The 27914-nt window shown below is 48.0% G+C and overlaps 1 protein-coding gene across 6 annotated transcripts; it reads right to left on the bottom strand.

Moving 5' to 3' along the window:
• Positions 1 to 208: 208 nt before the first annotated feature.
• Positions 209 to 27496, bottom strand: IAH1 (isoamyl acetate hydrolyzing esterase 1 (putative)). Of its 6 annotated transcripts, XM_073568189.1 has the most exons (8): positions 26149 to 26237; positions 22816 to 22960; positions 22321 to 22389; positions 20381 to 20433; positions 19992 to 20140; positions 19025 to 19186; positions 18290 to 18411; positions 209 to 603 (listed from the first exon to the last, which is right to left on the bottom strand). In XM_073568189.1, the coding sequence occupies exons 3-8, from the start codon at positions 22366 to 22368 to the stop codon at positions 424 to 426; spliced, it is 714 nt and encodes a 237-aa protein (XP_073424290.1). In that variant the 5' UTR covers positions 22369 to 22389; positions 22816 to 22960; positions 26149 to 26237; the 3' UTR covers positions 209 to 423. The 6 variants fall into 6 exon arrangements, with proteins under 6 accessions (XP_073424290.1, XP_073424292.1, XP_073424289.1 ...); XM_073568191.1 differs by lacking the exons at positions 22816 to 22960; positions 26149 to 26237 and adding an exon at positions 27366 to 27496; XM_073568188.1 differs by lacking the exon at positions 22816 to 22960 and having other exon boundaries at positions 26149 to 26301.
• Between the last annotated feature and the right edge of the window lie 418 nt (positions 27497 to 27914).

Genomic DNA, 27914 nt, shown 5'->3' with positions numbered 1-27914 from the left:
GCAAAGTTTCTGCAATGTAAATAGACTCGTATGGATACTTTTGGTCCGTGGGACAAATAAAAAATGGACACAGTTCGCCAAAAAACTCCAGACATGTAAAGAGCTCTATAGATTATAGTGGGAACGTGCTGTATCCATGAGAAACGCTGATGTGAAAAACGTCCCGTCTGCACGAGGGCCGCGTTACAGATCTATGTGACACTGAACCTTCAGGCATTAAGGGGTCAGGTTTATTGTTTTGGGTCTCTGTGTTGGGACTAGAGCAGCAATGTAACCTGCGCGATCTGGAGAAGAAGGTGCAATGCTGTCTCTAAGGATTGTATGGGGGGGGATCCTGTCGGCACAACATTGCATATCCCCCATGTTCCTGGGGTATAACCTAGAGCGCAGGAGCTCGGGGCAGTGGATCGTTGTTCTTTCGTTTCAGCACATCTTTGGAAAAAGTGAGGATTCTGGGTTATTATTGTCTATGTCATTCCAATAAGGTAATATAAAAGGAAGGGCCCCCAGCTTCTCCTCCAAGAGGGGCCACAATTTGGATTCCAGGAACTGGTTCCCTTCATCTGATAAATGGAGCCCATCAGACAGGTACAGCGTGTAGTCCTGAAATCACACAACACAATCAGGCTACAAGTAACAGGTAAGAACGAGTATCACATAACGACTACCCCAGAGGTCAAATTCACGGCCTCCTCCTCCGCCGAATAAACTCCCTCATATAGTCATATAGTGGGAAAACTACACGTTATGCTGCCAGAAGGAAAATCATGTCTGGTTGGGTTTTACAAACCTTCAGATTCCTATTTAACATTTATTTTATACAAAGCTCAACATTAGAGTTGAAGAAAACAAGTCACAGAAGTCTGATACAGCGGCCCCCTAATGAGGTGCGGTACTATTTTCAGCCACTAGATGGTAGCATAATCTTTGAATTCTCATTAACCCTTTCCAACAAGCACTGTATGTGTGTGGCGCCTGTCTCATTGCAGGTGTATAGATCTGAGCTCGCTTCATACATTGCCAGTGCCGGATGTGCTATACAGCCAACATGGACCTCTTAACCACAGCGACTGGAGCTAGCTCGGATCGCTGTTATTTAATTATCAAAGTACCTCTGTCGATCTCTGACCGCACAGTTCAATAGCCGGCAGGGTTGGTAATTTATTCACTGCGGCCCTAGGTCTCTCTCTCAGCATCTCTTCCTTTGGAGTCATTTTCCTGATATATTACTGGATACTCTTTGTTTTGTCCATGATATATTATATATATACTGTATATAATATATATATAATTACAGTGGCTATGGAAAGTATTCAGACCCCCCCTTACATTTTTCACTCATTGTTTCATTGCAGCCATTTGGTAAATTCAAAAAAGTTCATTTTTTTCTCATTAACCCCTTAATGACCGGAGCGTTTTTCGATTTTTCGGATTCGTTTTTTGCTCCCCTTCTTTCCAAAGCCATAACTTTTTTTATTTTTCCGTCTATATGGCCATGTGAGGGCTTATTTTTTGCGGGACGAGTTGTACTTTTAAATGACACCATTGGTTTTACCATGTCGTGTTTGCTAGGTTCACTAGATGCTAAATCTAACCTGCCATTATGATTTTCCAGGTCATTACGAGTTCATGGACACCTAACATGTCTATGTTCTCTTTTATCTAAGTGGTGAAAAAACATTCTAAAAGCTTGCTAAAAAGAAAAAAATAAATAAAAATTGCGCAATTTTCCGAGACCCGTAGCGCCTCCATTTTTCATGATCTGGGGTCGGGTGAGGGCTTATTTTTTCCGTGCCGGGCTGACATTTTTAATGATACCACTTTTGTGCAGATACGTTCTTTTGATCGCCCGTTATTGCATTTTAATGCAATGTCTTGGCGACCAAAAAAACGTAATTCTGGCGTTTTGAATTCTTTTCTCGCTACACCGTTTAGCGATCGGGTTACTGCTTTTTTTTATTGATAGATGGGGCGATTCTGAACGCAGTGATACCTATTATGTGTATGTGGGATTTTTTTTTTTTTACTGTTTTATTTTGATTGGGGCGAATGGGGGGTGATTTGAACTTTTAGGTTTTTTTATTTTTTTTTATTTTTAAACTTTTTTTTTTTTTTTTACTTTTGGCATGCTTCAATAGCCTCCATAGGAGGCTAGAAGCATGCGCAACCCGTTCGGCTCTGCTACACATGGGCGATGAGCAGATCGCCCATATGTAGCAAATTTACTCCTGTGCTTTCAGCGCCGACCACCGGGTGGCGCTGAAAGCCATATGCCTGGAACAACCATAGAGGTCTCAGAGACCTCTGGTTGTCCAGGCAACATGACGCCGACCCCCGATCACGTGACAGGGGTCGGCGATGAGGTCATTTCCGGCCCGGCGGCCGGAAATGCTATTTAAATGCCCGCTGTCAGCTTTGACAGCAGGATTTAACTAGTTAATAGGCGCGGGCGGACGGCGATTCCACTCGCGCCTGTTGCGGGCACATGTCAGCTGTTCATAACAGCTGACATGTCCCGGCTTTGATGCGGGCTCAGCGCCGAAGCACTCATCAAAGCAGGGGATATGTCTAATGACGGACTGTGTCCGTCATTGGACATTACCGGGTTAATTACACTCTGCATCCCATCTTGACTGAGAAAAAATAGAAATGTAGAAATTTTTGCAAATGTATTAAAAAAGAAAACCTGAAATATCACATGGTCATAAGTATTCAGACCCTTTGCTCAGACACTCATATTTAAGTCACATGCTGTCCATTTCCTTGTGATCCTACTTGAGATGGTTCTACTCTTTCATTGGAGTCCAGCTGTGTTAAACTGATAGGACTTGATTTGTAAAGGCACACAGCTGTCTATATAAGACCTCACAGCTCACAGTGCATGTCAGACCAAATGAGAATCATGAGGTCAAAGGAACTGGCCAGGGAGCTCAGAGACAGAATTGTGGCTAGGCACAGATCTGACCAAGGTTACAAAAGAATTTCTCAAGGTTCCTAAGAGCACAATGGCCTCCATAATCCTTAAATGGAAGAAGTTTGGGACCACCAGAAGTATTCCTAGTCCTGGCCGTCCAGCCAAATTGAGTAATCGTGGAAGTAGAGCCCCAAGATCACTGTGGCTGAGCTCCACAGATGCAGTAGGGAGATGGGAGAAAGTTCCACAAAGTCAATCATCAATGTAGCCCTCCACCAGTTGGGCTTTTATGGCAGAGTGGTCCAAAGGAAGCCCCTCGTCAGTGCAAGACATATGAAAGCCCGCATAGAGATTGCTAAAAAACACATGAGGGACTCCCAGACTATGAGAAATAGGGATTTTTGTGTACTCACCGTAAAATCCTTTTCTCCGAGCCATTCATAGGGGGACACAAAAACAGTGGGGTGTTATGCTGCTTGCCACTAGGAGGACAGTAAGTAAACCAGAAAAAAGTTAACTCCTCCCCTGCAGTATACACCCTCTCGCTGGATGAGATTTCTCCAGTTCAGTGAAAAAAGCAGTAGGAGCTTAAACAGTCAACAATAACCATAACTATGTCACAACCTAAGAATGCTACAATGAGCCAGTAGGCTAAACAGGGTTGTTGCTGTGTCCCCCAAAGAATGGCTCAGAGAAAAGGATTTTACGGTGAGCACCAAAATCCCTATTTCTCCTACGAATCATTGGGGGACACAGAGACAGTGGGACGTCCTAAAGCAGTCCCTGGGTGGGGAGCATACAGTACAGACCAAAAGTTTGGACACACTTTCTCATTCAAAGAGTTTTCTTTAATTTCATGACTATGAAAATTGTTGATTCACTCTGAAGGCATCAAATCTATGAATTACCACATGTGGAATTATATAATTAACAAAAAAGTGTGAAACAACTGAAAAGTATTAAGTTACGTACCGGTAACTGTATTTTTCGGAGGCCCATGACAGCACCACGAGAGAGGGGATCCGCCCTATAGGAACAGGAAACCTACAGATACAAAAGGGCGGCACCTCTCCCACGCATCAGTTGGATTACAGAGCTTGAGAGGCTACCATGGTTAGTACACAACATATGATATATACAACCTATCTACCCTATTTAACAGAATTATTTCATACCATCTCCCACATAAGGTGATTCTATGAACAATCTTCTAAGGAGTGCACCCCTATATGTGAACAAGGGAGGGAACTAAGGGTGCTGTCATGGGCCTCCGAAAAATACCGTTACCGGTACGTAACTTAATACTTTATTCGGACTCCCATGACAGCACCACGAGAGAATTACAGAGATGTAAACTAACTTAGGGAGGGACTACAGCCTGCAGCACCCTTAGCCCGAAGGTGAGGTCTGAGGAGGCACCCATGTCTAACCGATAGTGGTTAAAAAAGGTGGAAGGAGATGACCAGGTGGCCGCCTTACATATTTGATCAATTGATACTCCAGATCTCTCCGCCCAGGATGATGCCATGGCCCGAGTGGAATGTGCCCTCAGGTTCTGTGGAGCCGGACCGCCACCTGCTGTGTAGGCAAGAGAGATAGCCTCCCTAATCCACCTTGCTAATGTGCGTTTTGATACTCTGTATCCTTTCCTGGAACCTTGGAAGGATAGGAATAATGCGTTCTCCTTCTTCCAAGGATCCGTGGCTGCTAAATATGTCAGTAAGCATCTTCTAATATCTAACGCCTGGAGTTTCTGCTCTTTAGGGTTGGCTGGGTTAGGGAGGAAGGAAGGCAGAACTATCTCCTGTGTCCTGTGGAATTGTGTTGCTACCTTGGGAAGGTATGCTGGATCTGGCCTTAGGATTACTCTATCCTGTAAGAACTCTGTGTAAGGAGGCAATCTGGAAAGTGCCTGTATATCTCTCACCCTACGTGCGGATGTTATTGCTACCAGGAATGCTGTCTTAAGAGATATAATCTTTAGTGAGGCGGAATCTAAAGGTTCAAACGGACTTTCTGTCATGGCTGTAAGGACTAAGTTTAAGTCCCACGGTACGCATCTGTCTTTGTGTATAGGTCTCGATCTGGCCGCTGCTCTGATGAACCTTGCTACCCAATAATCTTTTGCAATATCAGCTGCAAACAGGGCCCCTAAGGCTGAAACTTGTACTTTTAGCGTACTTGTGGAGAGACCCAATTCGAAACCTTTCTGGAGAAATTCCAGAATATGTTTCGTGGGAATTCCATCTCTGATGTCAAAGTGAAAGGTGGACAGGAAGCGTTTCCAGGTCCTAGCATAAATATTAGTGGTGGTTAATTTTCTGCTTCTTAGGAGGGTGTCAATTAAGTTCTTGGAGAACCCTCTATTTTTTAATAGTGACCTTTCAAATACCACGCCGTCAAATGAAGTCCCGCTACTTGTGGGTGGCTGACTGGCCCCTGGTAGAGGAGATCCGGAAGGTTCGGCAGTACCCAGGGATCGCCTACCGACATGGTCCTCAACCACGCGAACCAGGTCCTCCTGGGCCAAAAGGGGGCAATCAGTATGACTCTTGCCTGATCCTCTCTGATCTTCCTGACTACCAGAGGAAGAAGATTCAATGGTGGGAAGGCGTATGCCAGAGAAAAGTCCCATCTTATCAGTAGGGCATCCACCGCCAGGGGATTTTCCCTGGGGTTCAGAGAGCAGAACAATCTTTCTTTTCTGTTTTTTTCTGGTGGCAAAGAGGTCTACCTCTGGCTGGCCCCATCTGCGGACAATCTGGCGGTAAATATCTTTGTTCAAAGCCCATTCTCCTTGTCTTAGAGCCTTGCGGCTTAAAAAGTCTGCTCTTACATTGTCCTTTCCGCTGATGTGGAGCGCGGTCAAAGATAGACAATTTCTCTCTGCTATCTGGAGGAGCCGTTCTGTTATCTGCATCAGAGCGCTGGAGCGGGTTCCACCTTGGTGGTTGACATATGCTACCGCTACCTGGTTGTCCGAGTGTATCCTCACATGATGGCCCTGCAGGTAGATAATGAGTTTCTTGACTGCCCGCTCTATCGCCAATAGTTCTCTCTGGTTGGATGAGATTTCAGAATTAGAATCCCACTGGCCCTGTACCACTATGTCCCCCATATGGGCTCCCCAACCAAAGGAACTTGCGTCTGTGGTTATAATACGGGTTATCTGTGTTATCCAGGGCACCCTTGACGCTAGGTTCTCGCTCTCAAGCCACCATCTCAGTGATGTAACAGTTGAGGGGCTTAGACACATCCGACCCTGTAAGGAGCCTCCAAGGGCCCTGCTATTAATCAAGACGTCGTTTTGAAGGGTTCTGGTATGGAACTGTGCCCACCTTACTGCTGGGATGCATGAAGTTAGAGAACCTAACAGGGACATGGCCTGTCTGAGGGTCATAGATGGATTATCCATTGCCCGAAGAACCTGCTCCTGTATCTTTTGTAATTTATCTAGTGGTAGCAGGCACCGCTGAGTGTCTGAATTTAGTATCAACCCTAAAAATTTCTGTATTTTTAAGGGCTGGAGTCGGGATTTCTCGTAGTTTAAAATCCATCCCAGGTTTTCTAACCTGGATCTAGCTTTTTCTATCTGGGATTTACAATGACCCACCGATTTTCCTACAATCAAGAAATCGTCTAAATATGGAATGATTAAGACGTCAACCTCTCGTAAGTGAGCCATAACTTCGGCCACTAACTTTGTAAAAACCCTGGGTGCTGCTGAGAGACCAAAGGGAAGGGCTCTATACTGAAAATGACGTACTGTGCCCTCTACTGAAACTGCCACCCTCAGGAACTGCTGGAAGTCTGTATGGATAGGTACATGATAGTACGCGTCTTTCAAATCTATGACTGCCATAAAACAACCTTTAAACAATATTTTTATTGTTGTATTAATGGACTCCATTTTGAATTTATGATTAATCAAAAACTCGTTAAGGGAACGAAGGTTTATAATCGTTCTGGATTAGAAACAGGGGAGAGTAAAACCCTCTTCCTCTTTCAGCCTCTGGAACCTCTACCAGAACATTTTTCTGACATAGGCTCAAGACTTCCGCTTCTAAAGCCGCTTGTTCGAGACGAGAAGATCTTAAGGGGGTCAGTTTAAAGGTGTCCCGCGGGATCTGGGTAAATTCCAACCTAAGCCCGGTGGATATTACCTTACGCGCCCAGTCACTATTCGTAATCTGTGACCATGCCGGGAAGAAGGATGACAGTCTACCCCCTACGGGAACCGCTAGTCATTGATTTGGTTTCTTTTGATCTCTCGACGAGCGTGTAAACATATAGCCCGTACCTCGTCTCCTTCTGTCTTCCCATCTGGGTCGATCTCTAACAGGCGAAGAGTTGCGCCTTCTCCCCTGGCCAAATCTCCTACCAAATGGGCGACGGTAGGACGCTGATGAAAGGTTTGGGAACCTTTTCTTGTCGTCCCCCGCCTTTTCAAGCAGCTCGTCTAGGACAGTTCCAAACAAATATTCGCCCTCACATGGAATCGCACAGAGCTTTGCTCTGGACTGGATGTCTCCCTGCCAGCACTTTAGCCACAGGGCTCTGCGAGCTGCGTTAGAGAGACCTGCCGCTCTGGCGGCCATTCTCACTGCATCCACTGAGGCATCTGCCAGGAAGGCTGCTCCCTCTTGGATGGTCGGTAGGGCCCCAAGAATTGTCTGTCTTGATGTACCCTGTTTTAGTTGTGACTCCAACTGGTCCAACCAGACCATCATGGACCTGGCCGTGCACGTTGAAACCACTGCTGGTCTTAAGGACCCGGCCGCCATCTCCCAGGTGTTTTTCAGGAAAGTATCAGCTTTCCTGTCTAAGGGATCTTTAAGGGATCCCATGTCCTCAAAGGGGAGCGAGGATTTTTTTGATGCCTTCGCAATGGCAGCGTCTAATTTGGGGGCTCTGTCCCAAGAACTTACTGCCGGATCGTCGAAGGGGTATCTCCTTTTGAGGGCTGGTGGTAGCGACCCTCTTTTGTCCGGTTTTTTCCACTCTCTGTGGATCAGATCCTGTATCTTTTGATTTAACGGAAAGACTCTCCGCTTCCTCTGTTCCAGCCCACCGAACATGACATCCTGCATGGATAAATGGGGCTTAGGCTCCTCTACCTCCATTGTCCCTCTGACTGCTTTGACCAGCTTGTCTACCCGGTCAAGAGGCAGACAAAATTGCCCCGAGTCCTCTTCTCCTGAGGAGGACGAGGGAGATGAAGCCTGGGAGTCTCTGCTTTTTCTCCACTCTACCGAGGAATCAGACTCCGCCGGGACCTCGCCCCTTAGACTTTGCGGCTGAGACAAGGACTTTAGGGTTTCCCTCATTTCTACCCTGACAATGTCTCTCAAACTCGCCGCTACTGCAGGCGACTCTTCTGCCACCGTCTGCTGAATACAGGGGGGCACAATCTTTTGAGGCACGCGTCCGGTAATGGGCATGCACAGAGTGCGCATTCCCTATGCTTATTTTTATTTGTAGCTTTTTTTCCCTAGAAAAAGAAAAACACAGAAGGGGGGTCCCGTCACTGAGTGAACTTTCACGAAGATCACTTACCAGTGCCACAATCAAGTACCGGAGAACGAGGGGGATTTCTTTCGGTCGATGCTCCTGTCTGCCTGGAGGAGCTCTTACGAGTGGACTGGTCACTTCGTCCCGCATTACTGTCACGGGACCCTTTCTTTTTCTGTTTGACCTGCCGAAGGTCATCCAGGGGCGGCAGTGATGTTTGCCGCTGCTGCCCTTGCTTCTGCCGCTGCTGCTCTCGATCGCTTTCCATTACCACTGCTGCTGCTGCACACTGCTGCATGTAGTAATGTGGCCAAGGCAAGGAACCCTGCCCGGGTCCCGCCTAAATACCCCTCCTCCGGTCAGTAGTATCCATGCCGCGCCCCTCCCCCCCCTTAATGGAGTTCCCTACCCCAGCTGGCGCCCGACCCCGCGCCATCGGTGTTTCCGATGGGCGCCGCCATCTTGGAATCGCCGCGCATGCGCAGTGGCGCGCTGACCCGGAAGCGCCTCCTCCGCCCACCCCCTGACGTCACCGCTACCCCGGAAACGCCGGAAGCCCCGCGGGACGCCCGGGAGCTCCGGAGCAGCGCCCGGTCGCAGCCCCCTGCACAGCGCTGCCAACCTATCTGCTTAATTCCGGAGACGGACATCCTCCGGACGCCGCTCCCTGCTGTCCACGCCACCGCCGTGACACCCATCCTGGGCCACCGTGGCGCCTTCCAGGAAATCCGAACCAGGCCGAGGTAGGAGACCCCCTCGCTACCGGTGTCGGCTGGCCGGCCTGGGATCCAATTCTTCTGTAGGATCCCGTCCCCTCAGGAACAGGAAACCAACTGATGCGTGGGAGAGGTGCCGCCCTTTTGTATCTGTAGGTTTCCTGTTCCTATAGGGCGGATCCCCTCTCTCGTGGTGCTGTCATGGGAGTCCGAATAAACATGTCTTATATTCTAGATTCTTCAAAGTAGCCACCTTTTGCTTTGATTACTGCTTTGCACAATCTTGGCATTCCCTTGATGAGCTTCAAGAGGTAGTCACCAGAAATGGTCTTCCAACAGTCTTGAAGGAGTTCCCAGAGAGGCATAGCACTTGTTGGCCCTTTTGCCTTCACTCTGTGGACCAGCTCACCCCAAACCATCTCGATTGGGTTCAGGTCTGGTGACTGTGGAGGCCAGGTCATCTGGCGTAGCACCCCATCACTCTCCTTCTTGGTCAAATAGCCCTTACACAGCCTGGAGGTGTGTTTGGAGTCATTGTCCTGTTGAAAAATAAATGATGGTCCAACTAAACGCAAACCGGATGGAATAGCATGCCGCTGCAAGATGCTGTGGTAGCCATGCTGGTTCAGTATGCCTTCAATTTTGAATAAATCCCCAACAGTGTCACCAGCAAAGCACCCCCACACCATCACACCTCCTCTTCCATGCTTCACGGTGGGAACCAGGCATGTAGAGTCCATCCGTTCACCTTTTTCTGCATCACACAAAGACACGGTGGTTGGAACAAAAGAGCTCAAATTTGGACTCATCAGACCAAAGCACAGATTTCCACTGGTCTAATGTCCATTCCTTGTGTTCTTTAGCCCAAACAAGTCTCTTCTGATTGTTGGCTGTCCTTAGCAGTGGTTTCCTAGGAGCTATTTTACCATGAAGGCCTGCTGCACAAAGTCTCCTCTTAACAGTTGTTGTAGAGATGTATATAAAATAATTTTGCGCACAAAAAACCTCACTATAATAAGAAATTTATTAAGATAAAAAACTGTTAGATTGCAATACACACAATTCACCAAGGAAGTAGTGAATTGATTGGTTCCATAGAAAAAACCCAAAACTCTTATGTTAAAAATTTTCTCCAAACATGCTGTTGGAAGCTCAATTAATGAAGTTCCAATCAAAAATACAAAAATCACTACGATACTTATGAAAATTCAGGAATGTGTTCTGAGGCTATAGCAATTTATTTGACATGCATATGGAACCAAAAATTCTCATTGGAAGACAAAACCCCAGTAATAAACATATAAGATTTCAACAGTAAGTATAGAATAGATATAGCGCTATATCTCTAAATAAAAACTAAAAAGAGGTCAAAAAGTATGTAAATACCACCACTTGAAATAAAAAATGTTACTAAATATCATCCAACTATGAAAAATTTTTTTAAGAATGAATGAATAATAATTGCAGAGAAATGGCAGATTGATTGCAGTCACATGGAGATTGCCCCGGCCGGTGGCTATATCTCCTGCCAAATGATAGGAAGCAACTTTCTATGTTAAAATTACCTTCAATGTCCCCCAAAAATATATATAGCCAGCTATTAATAAGCAACTGCGGCACATATGATCTATACTTGCGGCTCCATTAGATGTGGCATCTCCGTTCTAGGAGGTAAGGAAAGCAGAACCTGAAGTAACGCCAATAACACGTGTTCAGCAGCGTTCAAACTGTGTAGTGCTGCGTCTCCATTAATTTCAGCGTCTCCGTTCTCTGGATTGAGAGGAACAGGACCTAGCGTGACGCTGATTGTTGTAGAGATGTGTCTGCTGCTAGAACTCTGTGTGGCATTGACCTGGTCTCTAATCTGAGCTGCTGGTAACCTGCGATTTGTGAGGCTGGTGACTCTGATGAACTTATCCTCCGCAGCAGAGGTGACTCTTGGTCTTCCTTTCCTGGGGCGGTCCTCATGTGAGCCAGTTTCTTTGTAGCGCTTGATGGTTTTTGCCACTGCACTTGGGGACACTTTTAAAGTTTTCCCAATTTTTCGGACTGACTAACCTTCATTTCTTAAAGTAATGATGGCCACTCATTTTTCTTTACTTACTGTAGCTGCTTTTTTCTTGCCATAATACAAATTCTAACAGTCTATTCAGTAGGACTATCAGCTGTGTATCCACCAGACTTCTGCACAACACAACTGATAGTCCCAGCCTCATTTATAAGGCACGAAATCCCACTTATTAAACCTGACAGGGCACACCTGTGAAGTGAAAACCATATCCGGTGACTACCTCTTGAAGCTCATCAAGAGAATGCCAAGAGTGTGCAAAGCAGTAATCAAAGCAAAAGGTGGCTACTTTGAAGAACCTACAGTAGAATATAAGACATATTTTCAGCTGTTTCACACTTTTTTGTTAATTATATAATTCCACATGTGTAAATTCATAGTTTTGATGCCTTCAGAGTGAATCTACAATTTTTAGTCATGAAAATAAAGAAAACTCTTTGAATGAGAAGGTGTGTCCAAACTTTTGGTCTGTACTGTACATCTGTTAATACCCCATGTACCACTGAGTCAACACTGAGGTACTGCCGATTGCAGGATGCGTCAGCTGAGAGCTGCATCCGCAGAGGCCTGAGAATGAATTTGGTAATGTTTTGTAAACGTATGCAGACTGGACCAAGTCGCAGCCTTGCAAACCTGTTCTGCCGAGGCCTTGTGCCGAATGGCTCAAGAGGCGCCCACTGACCGGGTAGAGTGCGCCTTAATCCCCGCTGGAACAGGCACGTTCCTGACATGGTAGGATTCCTGAATCGCCAAGAGAATCCACCTGGCTAGCGTTGCTTTTGAAGCAGCTAGACCCTTCCTATGCCCCTCTGGAAGTATGAACAGGGCATCTGACTTGCGGAAGGGAGCCGTCAGCGAGATGTACCGTCGCAGCGCCCTAACCACATCCAGGGTGTGGAGGGCCTTCTCAATGCGATGGACTGGTGCCGGACAAAAGGAAGGCAAAACAATTTCCTTGATGAGATGGAAACAGGAGACGACCTTGGGCAGGAAGGACGGGGACGTCCTGAGAACTACCTTGTCCTGATGAAAATTCAGGAACGGAGAATGGCAGGACAGGGCTAATTCCGAAACTCGTCTGATTGACGTAATTGCCACTAGAAAGACCACCTTCCAAGAGAGGACGGTCAGTGACACATCCTGCAGCGGTTCGAAAGGAGCCTCCTGTAAGGCCCAGAGAACCAGGTTAAGGTTCCGTGATTCCAATGGCCTTCTATAAGGAGGCGCCACATGGGAAACTCCCTGAATGAACGTCTTGACCTGAAGTTTGGTGGCAAAAGCACTGACAAGGCCGAAATTTGGCCCTTGAGCGAGCTAAGCGCGAGGCTTGATTTTAATCCGGATTGAAGAAATTCCAATATGGCCGGAATGGAAAACACCAGAGGGGATCGACCATGATCCTTGCACCACGAAAAAAAGGTTTTCAGGTGCGGTGATAGATGCGCATGGACACAGGCTTCCTAGCACTAATCATGGTGGAAATCACGTCGTGAGAGAACCCAGCCTGTGCTAAAATCCAGGATTTAATGGCCACACCGTCAAAGACAGGTCCCCGGAGTTCTGGTGGTAAATCGGGCCCTGTGAGAGTAGATCCATGCGATCTGGAAGTTGCTAGGGGACGTCGGCGACTAGTTGTATTAATTCTGCATACCATGCTCGGCGCGGCCAATCTGGCGCGACTAGGATCACCGGTACTCCCTCCGCTCTGATTTTCTTGATGACCCTCGGAAGCAAGGGAAGAGGGGGAAAGATGTACGGGAGCCGGAACCGGTGCCATGGCAGAACTAGGGCGTCTGCTCCGATGGAGCATGGATCGCGCGATCGGGCAATGAACCGTGGAACCTTGTTGTTTAGTCTTGAGGCCATGAGATCCACATCTGGAGTCCCCCAACGATGACAAATCTGCTGAAAGACTTCCGGATGAAGAGAACACTCTCCCGAGGCAATGCCTTGGCGACTGAGAAAATCTGCCGCCTAAGATGGGCGAATGGTTGGTCTCGGCTCAATGGAGGATGTGACTCACTTCGTGCATGGCCATCCTGCTCCGGGTACCTCCCTGGCGGTTGATATACGCTACAGCCGTGGCATTGTCGGATTGGATCCTGATGGGGTGACCTGCGAGGAGATGGTGGAAACTCTGTAGAGCTAATCTGATCGCTCGTATGTCCAAAATGTTAATGGGGCGACGTGACTCTCAGGTTGACCAACGACCCTGTGCCGTGTGGTGACGAAAGACCGCACCCCAACCGAGAAGACTTGCGTCAGTGGTTACTACCAACCATCTTACTGGGAGAAAAGACCTCCCTTGATTCAGGGAGTACCTCAGTGTCCACCACCTGAGGGCTTGCCTGACCCACAGGGACAGAAGGATCCGACGGTCCAGGGAGAATGGGTTCTTGTCCCAAGCTAACAGCAACGCATGTTGTAAGGGACGGAGATGGAACTGTGCAAATGGAACTACTTCCATCACAGCCACCATCTTTCTGAGAACTCTCATGCTGAAACGAATGCAGTGGGAAACTGGTCGGGAAAGAGTCCGCGCTGCCTGTTGTAAGGCTTGGGTCTTTTCTGGAGGGAGAATGACCAACCAGCGGGAAGTGTCCAAGACCATTCCTAAAAAGGAAATCTGCTGAGCTGGTTTTGGGAAAGACTTTTCGAAGATTATCTTCCACCCCAGGCGAGAAAGTGTATTTACTGTTATATCCACGGATTCCTCGCAGGCTGGAAGGGACGGACCCTTGATGAGCAGGTCGTCCAGATACGGTAACACCACTACTCCCCGAGAGTGGAGAATGGCCAAGACAGCCGCCATGACCTTGGTAAAGATATTGGGGGCGGTGACGAGTCCGAAGGGCAAGGCAACGAATTGGAAGTGTTCCTCGTGAATTGCAAAACACAGGAACTGCTGGTGGGACGGGCAGATCGGAATGTGAAGGTAAGCGTCCTTGATGTCGATGAATGCTAGGAACTCTCCTTTTTCCATGGAAGCGATAACTGATCCGAGAGATTCCATTCGGAATCTCCGTACCTTGACAAACTGATTTAACAGTTTGAGATCCAGAGCCTAAACAGCCCGAAGGAAGGCTCTTGTCTCTTTCGTGGGGTCAGAAGAAGGGAAAAACCGAGTTGGAGGGGGAGAAGAAAATTCTATCTTGTATCCGGAGGACACCAGCTCCATGACCCACTTGTCGTGGACGACCGCGAGCCAGGTGTGGCTGAATGAAAGTAGGCGACCGCCTACTTTGTCGGTGTCCGCCGGATACCGCAACAAGTCATTGGGTAGATCTATGAGATCTGGCTCCCCTAGATCCAGAAGCCCTAGGCCTGGGTTTCCAACAGCGGTTAGGTCTGTATGAGACCTGGGAGCCTCTGTCTCCACGCAGGGACCGACCTGATCCGGAAGAGAAAGTAGAGGAGGACCAACCAGAATTGTTGCGAAAAGATCGAAAACGCGTCGGCTGTTGGTTGCGAAACGGTCGAACAGCCTTTTGTTGAGGAAGGAATTTATTTTTTCCCCCGGTAGTATCAGAAATGAGCTGGTCCAGTTTCTCTCCAAAAAGACGACCCATTTGAAAGGGGAGAGAAGTCAACGATCCTTTAGATGTGGCATCCGCCCGCCAGTCGCGGAGCCATAGGGCTCTTCTAATGGAGATTGCATTAGCGGCAGTATGAGCAGCGCAATTGGCGGCATCAAAAGAAGCATCCACTACAAAGTCCGCTGCGTGAATTATCGGCCGGGCGACAGTGGTTGCCTCCGGAGGAAGATTGGTGCCCTGGAAGGAAGTAAGTAATCAAGACTGCTGCCCAAGCAGCCATTGCCTTAGTGACCCAAATTGCTGCGAAAGATGGAAAAAGCACTGCTCCTGAAGCTTCAAAAACTGAACGGGCAAGGTAGTTCGAGGGGTTTCTGATTGAGGAACCCTCAGAAATGGATAGGAGCGTTTTAGAAGCAAGACGCGATACAGGAGGGTCGACCGGAGGGGACTTTAACCAATCCTTCATTAGGTCTGGATCAAAAGGGTATTTAGCCTGAGTAGACTTTTGCCCTGTTAACCGCTTATGTGGACGATCCCTATGTTTCTGGACAATTTCCTTAAACTCCAAATGGCTGGTAAATAACCTGCGCACACGCTTGGATTTCTTAAATGAGATAGGGTGTGCTGGAGCGGGAATATTTTCCTCATCCAACTTCAGAATCCTGTTGACTGATTCTATAAGAGAATTAAGCGACTCTTGATCAGTTGGGGGATTCAGAGGGGCTGACATGTCAGATTCGAATTCCTAGTGGTGCTCGCTGTGAACCTCAGGAGAGGGAGAGACAGGAGTTGCCGATGCTGACGCGCGAACGGGAATAGGGGACGCGTCATGAGTCCGCTTTCTAGAAACCAGATCATCCCTTAAACGAGTACGGCCCTGCTGGAGGCCGGTTCCCGGCCGACGCCAGAGCCCTCCTCGGGAGGTAAGGACGCTTTCTGACTTAAAAAGTCCTCCCAGAGGGAGAATATAGCCTGGCTCAGAGACTCCACCGACCGTGACAGGGACGCAGCCCACTCAGGGGTACTAAACGCAGGAGGCCCGTCAGCAGCAGCGGCGGCGAGGGGCGCTTGAGCGCAGGCCGGGTAGCAGTTCATCTTGCAAGTGGTACACACGGTAAAAAACGCAGTGTGCTTCTTAGCAGCCCATTTAGCCTCCTTAGATTGAGACATAGCGCTCCTGAAAGGGTTAACGGTAGAGTCTCTGCAGCTGCAGGGAATGTGTCGGGAAGGGGTTAAGCTTTAATCTGAGGGCAAATGCAGCTTACCCATGGTCCTGTGCTGTCCCCCGGGAGGAAAGCGGTGGCCCTGTGGTGTCACCCGGTATCCGGCAGAGTGCCCTCCTCACAGCTCGTGTCCAGAGCAGGCTGAGGTAAAAAGACATGGCCCCTGAGATTAGAATTGCGCGTTTCGTAAGGAATGAGAGGCGCCAGGAGGAGGGGGCGGCGACGATAGCGCGGGCGGCGCTATTCAAATTGCGGCCTAGTAGGCCGGAAAAGCCAGGGACTAAATTTGTGGCCTACCCGAGCGCCAAGAGCGCGGGGGGGGGGGGGGGGGGCGCGATGGGGAGCCAGTGACGCTAACTCAGCGCTTCTCCCGGGACCGGACCCGACCCCATACCTCCACTCCAGTGCTCGGCAGGCCGCGCTGTCCGGGGCCATCCATGCAGGTCTTCTCATCCTCCTGGGCTGATGTAGAAGAGCTGGAGGAGTTCTTAAAGGGGTATGCTCAATCTATCCTCCCTATGGCAGGGGGATGGAGAGCTATGGGGCTGATTCAGGGCATTCGGAAGCGCTGTTCCAGTCTTCTCCGTTGCACTCCATGCGCTTGCCCTCGTATCCGTGGATTACCGGGACCATAAGGATCATCGCCAGAGGAATCCGCCCCAATCATCGCTGGAAAGTGTACGGGGAGGTATACTCTGCAAGCTTGCCTGTCGTTGGTTCGGGGGAGAGCGGGCCGTAGAAAGGAACCGTCGCCCCCTTCACTCCGTTAATTAAAAAATAAAAATTTACAGAAAAATCAAATAAGAACGGTGGGGTCTGAAACCAGACCCAAGTGCCTCCTACAGACACTAAGCAAGAACTGGAGAAATCTCATCCAGCGAGAGGGTGTATACTGCAGGGGAGCAGTTAACTTTTTTTCTGGTTTACTTAGTGTCCTCCTAGTGGCAAGCAGCATAACACCCACTGTCTCTGTGTCCTCCAATGAGGCGTAGGAGAAATAAGATTCTCTGGTGTGATGAGACGAAGATAGAACTTTTTGGTGATAATTCTAAGCGGTATATGTGGAGAAAACCAGGCACTGCTCATCACCTGCCCAATACAATCCCAACAGTGAAACATGGTGGTGGCAGCATCATGCTATGGGGGTGTTTTTCAGCTGCAGGGACAGGACGACTGGTTGCAATTGAAGGAAACATGAATGCGGCCAAGTACAGAGATATCCTGGATGAAAACCTCTTCCAAAGTGCTCTGGACCTCAGACTTGGCCGAAGGTTCACTTCCCAACAAGACAATGACCCTAAGTACACAGCTAAAATAACAAAGGAGTGGCTTCAGAAAAACTCCGTGACCATTCTTGACTGGCCCAGGCAGAACCATGACCTAAACCCAATTAAGCATCTCTGGAGAGACCTGAAAATGGCTGTCCACCAACGTTCACCATCTAACCTGACTGAACTGGAGAGGATCTGCAAGGAAGAATGGCAGAGGATTCCCAAATCAGGTGTGACAAACTTGTTGCATCACTCCCAAGAAGACTCATGGCTGTACTGGCTCAAAAGGTGCTTCTACTCAATACTGAGCAAAGGGTCTGAACACTTATGACCGTGTGATATTTCAGTTTTTCTTTTTTAATACATTTGCAAAAGTTTCTACATTTCTGTTTTTTTCAGTCAAGATGGGGTGCAGAGTGCACATTAATGAGAAAAAATGAACTTTTTTGAATTTACCAAATGGCTGTGTGAAGGGTTAAAACTAAAATCAGAGCTGAAGTTTCATTTTCTCCATTCTCAGAAGGTTTCGTTTCTCCATTTTTGTTGCTGTAAGATAAATTTTTGTAATTAGGATGAAACCAGACTGTTCCCATCAAGTGCAAGATAAGGGAACCGGGGGTGTAGAATTCTGAAGAATATGCCATTATACTACTTTTGGATACGGACATATATGTAGCTTCCGGTTTTCTTGCAATATTATTGGCTTATAAAGTGAAATGATGCTATTGGTAGTTGAGAACTTTGCATAATTAAGCAAAAGATTATAAAAGAAGTGACTAAAATAAAGGGGACTAGTGATCTGTCTCGATCCTCCCGTACAGAGACCCCCGTCTCCGTGTGGTCATTCCCAGTTGCTAGCAACGCCCTGTGAATTAATTTGGAAATCACTGGATCAACCGTGAAGGGTTAATTTAGCCCTCCCTCAACAGCTGCAATGAAAGAGTGAAAAATTTAAAGGAGTCTGAATACTTTCCGTACCCACTGTATATTTTTTTTATCACAGAGCCAATCTAGTTATAGAGTTATTAATAAGGTCCCGATTCCTCTTACCGAGCCCCCGTCCTGCATCAGCGTCCACAAATCCACAACATCTGCCCCGTATTCATTGCCAGCTCCAGCACAGGCCTTGGCATAGGCTCCAGTCACCGAGTTCAGACGATTTAGCTTGGATCCTTTAAAATTATCGAATGGACAGAGATATCAGAGCGAGCAAATTTACGTCACCTGCAATTATCGTGCACAACTGGTACTGGGGTTGGTGCAAGACCGATGTTTGTCTATAGGACTGTTCAGATGAGTTTTTGTAGACAGACGGACAGAAAAATGGCCGCATGAGCTATTCTCTTTCGTAACCTGGTTGAGACTCATCCATTCAGACCTATGGGTGCGGAAAAAAATTGGTTCCCATAAGGATCATCCGTACAGGGTCTGATTTTTACTGCCAGATTTCCATTTATTACACTGACCCTGTAACATTTTAATCACCACTGATGTATAAACACGAGTGACGCACCGATGACGATACAGAAGGAAAAATCTGCCATTTTTATTTTGGATGAAAATGAGTTGATTTTTAGATGTAAATGTGATTTGCAACTGCCCCTAAAGTTAGGAATCTCTGCGATACATGAAAGGCTGCTTGCCACTTTTCCTATGTGACTCGCTGAGCGGGGGAAGCAGCGCGGCAGCAATCAGGCTGCAGTATAAATTAGGTGGAGAGCCTACTTTAAAAAGCGTGAAGGAGGATTGATGGCGCGCTCAGCAGTCTTATCCTGACGCTCGTACCTTTGGTGAAGCACTGCTTTTCCCAAGACGGTTCATGAATAGGCGGCGGCGTAATCAAAACGATCTTATCCTGCTTGATACCGACGCTCATCAAATACTGGATCATGCTTCTCAGATTCTCGGTGTATTCTTCCAGCGGGACGTGCTGCTGAGGGTTTTCTTCTGTAAACGGAGGTAAAAGAAAAGAGAATGAAAAGTAATTGTGCATTATTCCCAGCATGGCGCTGAGCGGTGGAGCTTTGTGCCCAGCAAGGGGCGTCCTCATTACTTGTGAAGGACGTTTTGCGGGCAAAGTCTGGAGAGATGAATAACACAGAGTAGAGGAGAATGGAGCAGAACAGAGGAGACATTTCTAGGGATCATAAGGAAAGTTGGATGAAATTGAGAGACATATGTGAAAAACCCACAGATGATGGTGGAGGTCGACCAACCCCCCCCCCCCCCCCCAATCTTTTCTGGATCCCCTCAAAGCAAATAGGGAGAACCAGGCACGGGGGTATTCACCACTCTATTAAATTCGCTACCTAGGTCACCGTCCACTGCTGCAGCCTATGAGAGGTGGCCTGTCTTGTAGCCACGGAGCTTGCACTTGTAAGCGCTGCTCTGATGGATCCGGCCAAGATCAGTTTCCTTGCGCTCTTCTGATGCTGACACTGGTTGCAGAATCAGCAATCGCACAGGTTGGGTCAGAAATATGACCCTGCCACTCGTCCAAACTGTCAATCATCAAGAGAATACCGCGCCCCGGCAGGCAGGAAGCGGAGAGGCTCACTTTCTGCTCACTTGCAGAAACCAAATAGTTGATACCAGCATTGCAAAACTGAAATAAAACAATTTTCGCTTTGCTGCATGTTGGCCACGTGGCACCGTACCACAGCCTGTGACTCAGCCTCCTTCCTAACAGCATAACATATCTGGTACTTATAGAGGAAGCCATATACAATGATGTCACATAAAGTGAACTTACCTTTGACAGAACCGTCATTGGCGCCGAAGAAAATGGTAACAGCAGCAATGTTCTCAGCATGGGAACTATTAGGGATGAGTTTGGGCAGGATGTGTTTAGCCCATCTGGTGTTGTACCCCGACAGGCCGCGGTTGAGTACATCACACTTTCTGCAAAAAGAGAGAAAATGCATTACATACCCGTCCAGCATCGGGAAGAGGTCACAAAATGTCGTATTCATGGAGCTTTTTCCGTCAATTATGCTGGTTTGATAAAATGAGGCCGGGGCTTCAGAACTGCATGATTGCTGCATACAGTAAATGCTGCAGGAGAGAAAAGACTGGTGCATGGTGGTTCGGGCTGCCATGATAACACGTCACCCCTGTATGTCATAGGTAGCCTGCACTCACCTGACAAGCTTATTAGCCAGTGTTGCTCCCCAGCCATTTGTTTCGAAGGCAAACTACAAATAAAAAAAAGAATATTATAGATTTCTGCTAATAATAGTTTAGATCTCCTGTAAATATGGACAATATGCTGGGACCGCGCAATGATTTTATGGGACTGCGTGCGCAATATATTAATATTGCCTGAGGGTGCAATCCTAAACCATATGGACACCCCCAGAGGCAATTTAATTTAATTTTTTTTATTTTTGCTAAAACACATTGTACTAAGAATTCTGCATTGTTTGTCTATTACATGCTGTACATTTCTGTAGGCAGAATGAGTTAACTAAGAATCTGTCAGTAAGCTTCAAGGGATAGGGCTCATTCATATATCCGATTTTCATGTATGAGTACTATCCCATACCTGTATAGTCTCTGGGGTTATTCACTTCTCTGTGATTTTTCATTTTCAGATCAAAATCAGCCATGCAATTCAATAGGTCCAGGAACAAATTGGGATGCGCTCAGATGACATCCGAGTGTGTTCAGATTATCACAAACTGTCAGAATGGAGAAAGTTATTTTTCCACGTACGAGATTGACTGGTCTATGACCACATCAACGTTCAGCTCTGCTTTGATACGGTCATAAAACAGTACGATGGAGTCCAGATAAAAATAAAGAAAAAAAAGTCACAAACTTCCCATCAGAATGAACTCACAGATGGATTCTTAGATCACTCATTCTGCAGCCAGCACCGTGCAGGAAAATAAAGAGCCTGTGCAAGCCAAATGGAGCAAATTTTTTAATAAAACGGAATTGCAAAAAATATACTGCACTTCTGTACAGCATGTAGAAAACAAGAAATGTGAGAAAGTGAAGTTTGGCAGTCAGCTACTCTGTAAAAACTCATACTGGTAAGCGCCCAGTGACCAGCGGAGGGAGGCCGCGGCTGCCCAGACTCTTCTTCCACAGTTGCCAAACATTGGGTATTAGCACCTATCAACGGGATAGATGAGACCTGTTGGATCATTGTGAGCACCTATCAACGGGATAGATGAGACCTGTTTGATTGTTGGGGGCACCTATCAACGGGATAGATGAGACCTGTTTGATTGTTGGGGGCACCTATCAACGGGATAGATGAGACCTGTTTGATTGTTGGGGGCACCTATCAACGGGATAGATGAGACCAGTTTGATTGTTGGGGGCACCTATCAACGGGATAGATGAGACCGGTTTGATTGTTGGGGGCACCTATCAACGGGATAGATGAGACCGGTTTGATTGTTGGGGGCACCTATCAACGGGATAGATGAGACCGGTTTGATTGTTGGGGGCACCTATCAACGGGATAGATGAGACCAGTTTGATTGTTGGGGGCACCTATCAACGGGATAGATGAGAACTGTTTGATTGTTGGGGGCACCTATCGACGGGATAGATGAGACCGGTTTGATTGTTGGGGGCACCTATCAACGGGATAGATGAGACCTGTTTGATTGTTGGGGGCACCTATCAACGGGATAGATGAGACCTGTTGGATCGTTGTGAATTTGAGCGCTGGGAACCTCACAGATTTCCAGAATGCGGGTCCCATGGTCCCCCCCCCCGAAATGGAAGACTCTGAGATGGCAACTGTCTACTCTGATAGTGTGGCCCCCAGGACATATAGGAAGGGGGTGTCTGTGTTTAAAGTTAGTGATGTAGTTGTAGATTCTGACTGCCGGGGAGCGGTGCATTGCAGGAGCTCAGATGTCGGTGCGCAGATAATTTGCCAGCGATGTCTTTATAGCGACACGATGAGGCTGCAGGGCGGTAATGATTATAAATGACCCTCTCCGGACAGGACGGGGTTTATACATTGAAGCGACTTCTCAGCACTTTCTTCCACTTACAGCGACTGCAAATCATGTTCAGTACGAAGACTGCGGATGCAAGCGAGCGGAAAATCTCCTTACCTGGGTGATTGAATCTCCGAAGAGGAGGATGCGCGGCCAAGAAATCATCTCGGTAATCAGGGTGGAATTCTACAAGACGCAGAGGATGGAGATTAATAACGGCTCGCTGGCGGATCTGCAGCTTTATCATTATTGGTGTATCACATATTATGAGAAATCTTCCATGTAAACGACCGGAGAGACTAGAATAAGTCATACTGATGGGGTGACGGCGGGCATCTCACCAGGGGGTTACATGCAGACACTGCATCCTCATCCAAAGCCTGCAAGTGTCCCTGACTCCCCAATGCTGCAAGGCGACATCGACCCACATTTAGTAGTGACCCGTATGGTACCTCTTACATGTAGTTAGGACTTTCTCCAACATACGCCCGCCCCTAAGACCCCTGTACATAGTAAATGTCTGCTGAGCTTGTAGTTATCGGCTGACTATACAGAATTTATGGGGTCCTCCCAACTCTCTCTTAACATCTGAATCTGATTTTGTGAACTTACAATTCCTGATCCTTCTCATGCTCCAGGAGATACGGCACCACCACGTGTATAGCAGTAACTTGCCCCCCACTCTCTATTGAAAACACGCTGAACAAGTCGAGTGTTCATCTGTAGGACACCTCTGGGTGCTAAAGGGGTTCTCCGACTTACAAAGAAATAAGCAAGAAATGTTATTTAATAATGAAAGATGGTACAATCACTGCGTCTAACCCATGTGGGTTCAGCACAGGCTGCTCTGGTGGCCTCCTAATAGCTGACGCCTGAGATGTACTACAGTGGTCTGATGACTGGGGTGGGATGTGGTCAGATACCTACTCCAGGTGTCCCTCTGGGTAGAGACTGAAGAACCCTCAGGTCACTGGCAGCTGAGAAACAAGGACACACAGGCCTGACGGATACGAGGGTGGAGACATCATAGTATGTGTGGGGGGGATGCATGCAGACTATCAGCAAATACTGGAGGCAAATTTGCAATCACCAGCCCGGAAGCTGAGCATGGGACGTACTTGGATGTTCCATCATGACAACGATCCAAAGCACAAGGCCAAGTCGACCTGTCATTGGCTACAGCAGAACAAAGTGAAGGTTCTGGAGAGGCCATTGTGGCGCCCCTGAGGGTTCAGTCACCACAGAGGTACTGCACCTCCTCCTGAGGTGTGGTATCCCACCATCCAGGAAAGGTGGAGACACCTGACCACACTCCAACACCTGCATCCCACACAACATAGTAGTGTAGCAAAGCACCCTTGGTGGCTTCCTGCTTGGAACACGAAGCATGCTGGGAGGAGGGTGGAGTTTAGTTTGCACTAAAAGAGCGGGAAGAGGATAGGAAATAGTCACAGGAGTCTGACGAGGTCAGTCCGTGAAAGGAGATCCCCTGAGTGGGATGGATGAAGGAAGTGCTGCAGCCGACCTCAGTGGTCTGGGTCCGCTGGCACAGGAAAGGAACTTGAATAGAAAGCCTGACTCTCCATAAGAAGGAAAGAATTAGTACGGAACATGAGGAGAGGAAGAGAACCAAGGATCAGGGTTAGAGGAGAAACCTTCCCAAGTTCTAAGCGCAAGGCCGGGGTCCGGTCCCCGAGGTTGTATGGATACTGATGTTCCTGCAGCAGACACCGAAGGAATAGAAGTAGTGACCACTTTATTCTCACACCAGACTTGGGGGCACAACAGCATCGTGAATGAGCCAGGACTAGGCAGTACGGAGTCCCCGAAGCAGGCTACAGCTGTCTGCCGTACAAGTAGGGTTCATAGAAACATCTGACAGGAGGAACTCCAGTGTAACTCAGTACTGTGAGTACTTCACTAAAGGCTCTAAGAGGGAGACGTTCAGAAAGGGCACATATGTTGGCGGAGTGTTGGGAGTACTTCATCTTGCCTAGAAGTTGGCTGAGCTCCTGACCCGGAGGACACGGCGCGGATGCGGGCTCTGGTGCCACAACAGACTGGGAGTAAAGCTTTGGAACTACATGCCTGGTGTCCTCCACTTATTCCTGCGTCAACCTGCCCAGCACTGCTACATCCCCTGCGCCCGACACTACATCATCTAAGTGTCACTTCACCTACTCTGCCCTGGGACTACAGTCCTGCCTGTGGAGGGCTATAACATCATTGCTGCACCACACCATCTGTCCCAGAGGATCTGTCTGCAGCGTCGGCTTAACACCTTAATTGCCGAACACCACAGGTGGCATCACGACTCATTCATTCTAATCATCAAAAGCACACCGAACATACCCCCCCTTTTACAATGGGCGCCCAGGGCCACAGGCTGGGTCCCAGCTGCCGTGACATCTCCTATTGAAGCTCATTGGGCCAGGTACCGAGTACCCCACGGCCCTGGGAGGGCGACCCACCCTCTCTGTCTCCTGACCTCAATATCATTGATCCACTATGGGGAGATCTCAAGCGTGCAGTTCATTCTAGACAGCCCAGGAATTTACAGGAACTGGAGGCTTTTTGCCAAGAAAAGTGGGCAGCTTTACCATCTGAGAAAATAAAGAACCTCATCCACAACTACCACAAAAGACTTCAAGCTCCCATTGATGAGAGAGGGGGCAATACACAGTATTAAGAAATGGGGTATGTGAACTTTTGATCAGAGTCATTTGGATGTTTTGGGTTCTCATTTTAATTTAAAAATAGAAATCACAGTAGTTTGACAACAAATGGCTTCGCCATTCTCTGAAAAAAGGCCAAGAAAGCAAAAATTCTGCCGTGTACTGGTATGTAAACTTTTGAGCACAACTGTATAGGGGATTTGGCTACCAAAATTCTCAATTCATGAGTAAACTCAGTCTTTTCAGATTATAAGACGCACCCCAAATTTTTAGGAGAAAAATAGGAATTTTTTTTTTTTAATAAAATTGTGGTGCGTCTTATTATTTACAGAGGTGGTGGCTGCGGTGAAGCGGGGTCCCAGGATCACTGCTGGAGGAGGCAGGAGTGGGGTGATGATGAAGGCCGGAATGAGGGGGTGCTCCGATGTGCGGAGTGCTGCTACAGGTGTGCGATGCTACTGCGGGTGTCTCCGGTGCTGCGAGTGCCCGGCGGTGCTGCTGTGGGTGTCTCCGGTGCTGCGAGTGCCCATGGTGCTACGGGGGGGGGGGGGAATGTCCGACTGTGCTGCCTGGTGCTGCTGGGGCTCTGCCGAAATTTTGTGAAAGGCCAGAGCCTTTCATTATAATTTGTTATAACCACAGTTGGTTACTATTCCAGGGCAACACCGGGCTCTTCAGCTAATAAATATATATATATATGTATATATATATAAACAAAAAATACAGTTGGTGCGCATAAAGTTCTCTGGAACTTCCAGCAGAATATCAGTGTCTTCCTTTAGCTCCTCCCCTCTCCATAAAACTGTAAAAGCACCAAATGCCATCACCTATCTCGGTAATGGGGAACACTGAATTTACTCCAGAACGTTAAGTGAAACATGAACTCATCCCGGAGGATGATAAATTACACAGCGTCTTACATCATGTGCTGTACTGTGGATTATTGGGGGGTCCACAGTCATCGAGGCGGGGGCCATGTAGCTTGGGACCCTCTAGGAGCGTCTCTGTGCAATAATAGGTGTCTGTCCGAGGTGGGAGGTCTGCTCTGACCCTGCAACTACAACTCCCAGCATCCAGCGGCTTTCTTGGCATGCCGGGAGTTGTAGTCTCACATCTACACCCAGGGAACATTACTCTATTCGACCATGGCGGAGTGCTGGAGTCAGTGGCGCAGGGTCGAGGTCCGGTCCATTCTGCAGATCAGACCTCCCTGCTGTTCACACCTCACTGGATCCCGCGCCCTCCGCACTCACAGGCCGCAAACACTCACAGATCCACGCACGAGTGTCGGGTCCCGGCTCCAGGAGAGGACGTGTCACATGACCAGCTCTGCACACAAGCCCCGCCTTCTTGTCAGGAACCTACTAGTGCGGCGGCTGCTTCTCCCGCCTCTTCAGTCAGGACAGCGCCATCTAGTGTCTATTACTGGGTATTGCGTGCGGACCGGCCACGATCGGAGGATTTCGCTCAGTGATTGCTCCTCCTGTGTTCACATGTCCTTTTGTGCAATTTTACGTTTTTTTACTTAAATTAAAAGCAACAAAAATTGTGCTCTAACGTGCAAATTGCCCCCAAATGTGCTTTGTATGAATTATGGTCGGCTCCCTTGTCTCTCATACATGGGGCACAATTTCCAAAAGTAGGATGAAAAAAAAAAAAGTCTGGTTGCCGTCTGCAAGAGATAATTTATAAAGTAGAGGTAAAGGGTCGTTCCCACAGGGGATGGCCAGTTCGGAGCGGAGGAGCGCATTACTCCAACTCATCTATTCATTGTACATCCACTTTAGACCCCATGCACACGCTCAGTATTTTACCTCAGTATTTGTAAGCCAAAACCAGGAGAGGAGCAATCTGAGGGAAGGTATAATAGAGACACGTCACCACTTCTGGATCACCAGCTCCTCTGTGAACATGGCCTTGGAATGAAGACAGGGGGGCTCCGCAGAGCGGCCTACCTGGGGTCCTAGAAGTCAGACCCCCAAAGATCAGTAATTTATCCCCTATCGCAAAGACGGGGGACACCATTAGCTGCAGTTCTGCCCTTTTAAGACCCAATTATGACCTCACGGTAAACTGACACTTGGCTGCACAAGACATCTGTGATCTTCAGTTCTGTCATAGGGCCAGTAACAACAAAGCGGCACAACAGACACCAACCTTGTCCATTGGTGTCCATTAACTTCGACATCATCCATCGACTTTAATAGGGGCTGCAAAGTTTCAACCCTTTACCTTGGGATCAAACATAGCGCAGGGTGCGGACGCCACCAACACCGAGATGAACGAAGGCGAAACGCGTGGTCACCGGCAATCATCCAGCTGTTGGCGCAATTTTAGACGCATCAATGAGAACCGAGGGAGAAAGAAACCTGTGAGACCCTCGCTGCACAGTAGGCCCAATGCTCTCATGCTCTGTGCCATTAAGTCTGTGACTTTCTGCCCGCCATGCTGAATATCTGGAGTCTCCCGAGACTTCCTTAAAATTACCTCTCAGCTTTGATCAGGACAGGCCGCAGGGGTCTTCTCACTGGGCCCAGCCTTGTAGGGACCCTGTGAGCTCGCTTTACTGCAAACGTGTAAGGACATCTTTACCGAAGGTATCAAGGAGCCATTTTTCAAAGAAGTTATCAGGGTTACTCCCCTCCGCTTTCTCCGGGAACCCCACCAGTCTGATAGTAATTAGTCTCTGGCCATTTTCAATGTCCTCCACCCTGGCCACAGATCTGCCACCACCTGCGTATCACGAAACAATCACTGACCTCAGGGAGACCAGTCAAAGAAAACACTGCAGCAGCCGGCAAAGGCGCTCAATCTGTGAAATCCTAGGTGCACTGTTCCCTGGGAAATACGAATATGCAAATAAAGTCCGTGGAGCCTCATTTAAGAGTCTCAAACATGGGACTAACCAGATCTTCCTCCAGGGAAGGACCCAGCCAATGAGTGGCTCCTTTCGGAAACCACCATTACCACCATATTAAGTGGCCCTTTAAGTCAATGTCCAGCTCTTTATGAGTTTACAGATATGACAAGGGAAAT

Source organism: Dendrobates tinctorius, unplaced genomic scaffold (assembly GCF_039654945.1).
Source record: "Dendrobates tinctorius isolate UK_male_01 unplaced genomic scaffold, ASM3965494v1 ptg000021l, whole genome shotgun sequence".
NCBI classification, from domain to species: domain Eukaryota; kingdom Metazoa; phylum Chordata; class Amphibia; order Anura; family Dendrobatidae; genus Dendrobates; species Dendrobates tinctorius.
The sequence above is the reverse complement of the archived record's forward strand: the minus strand, read 5'-3'. Positions and strand labels throughout refer to the sequence as shown.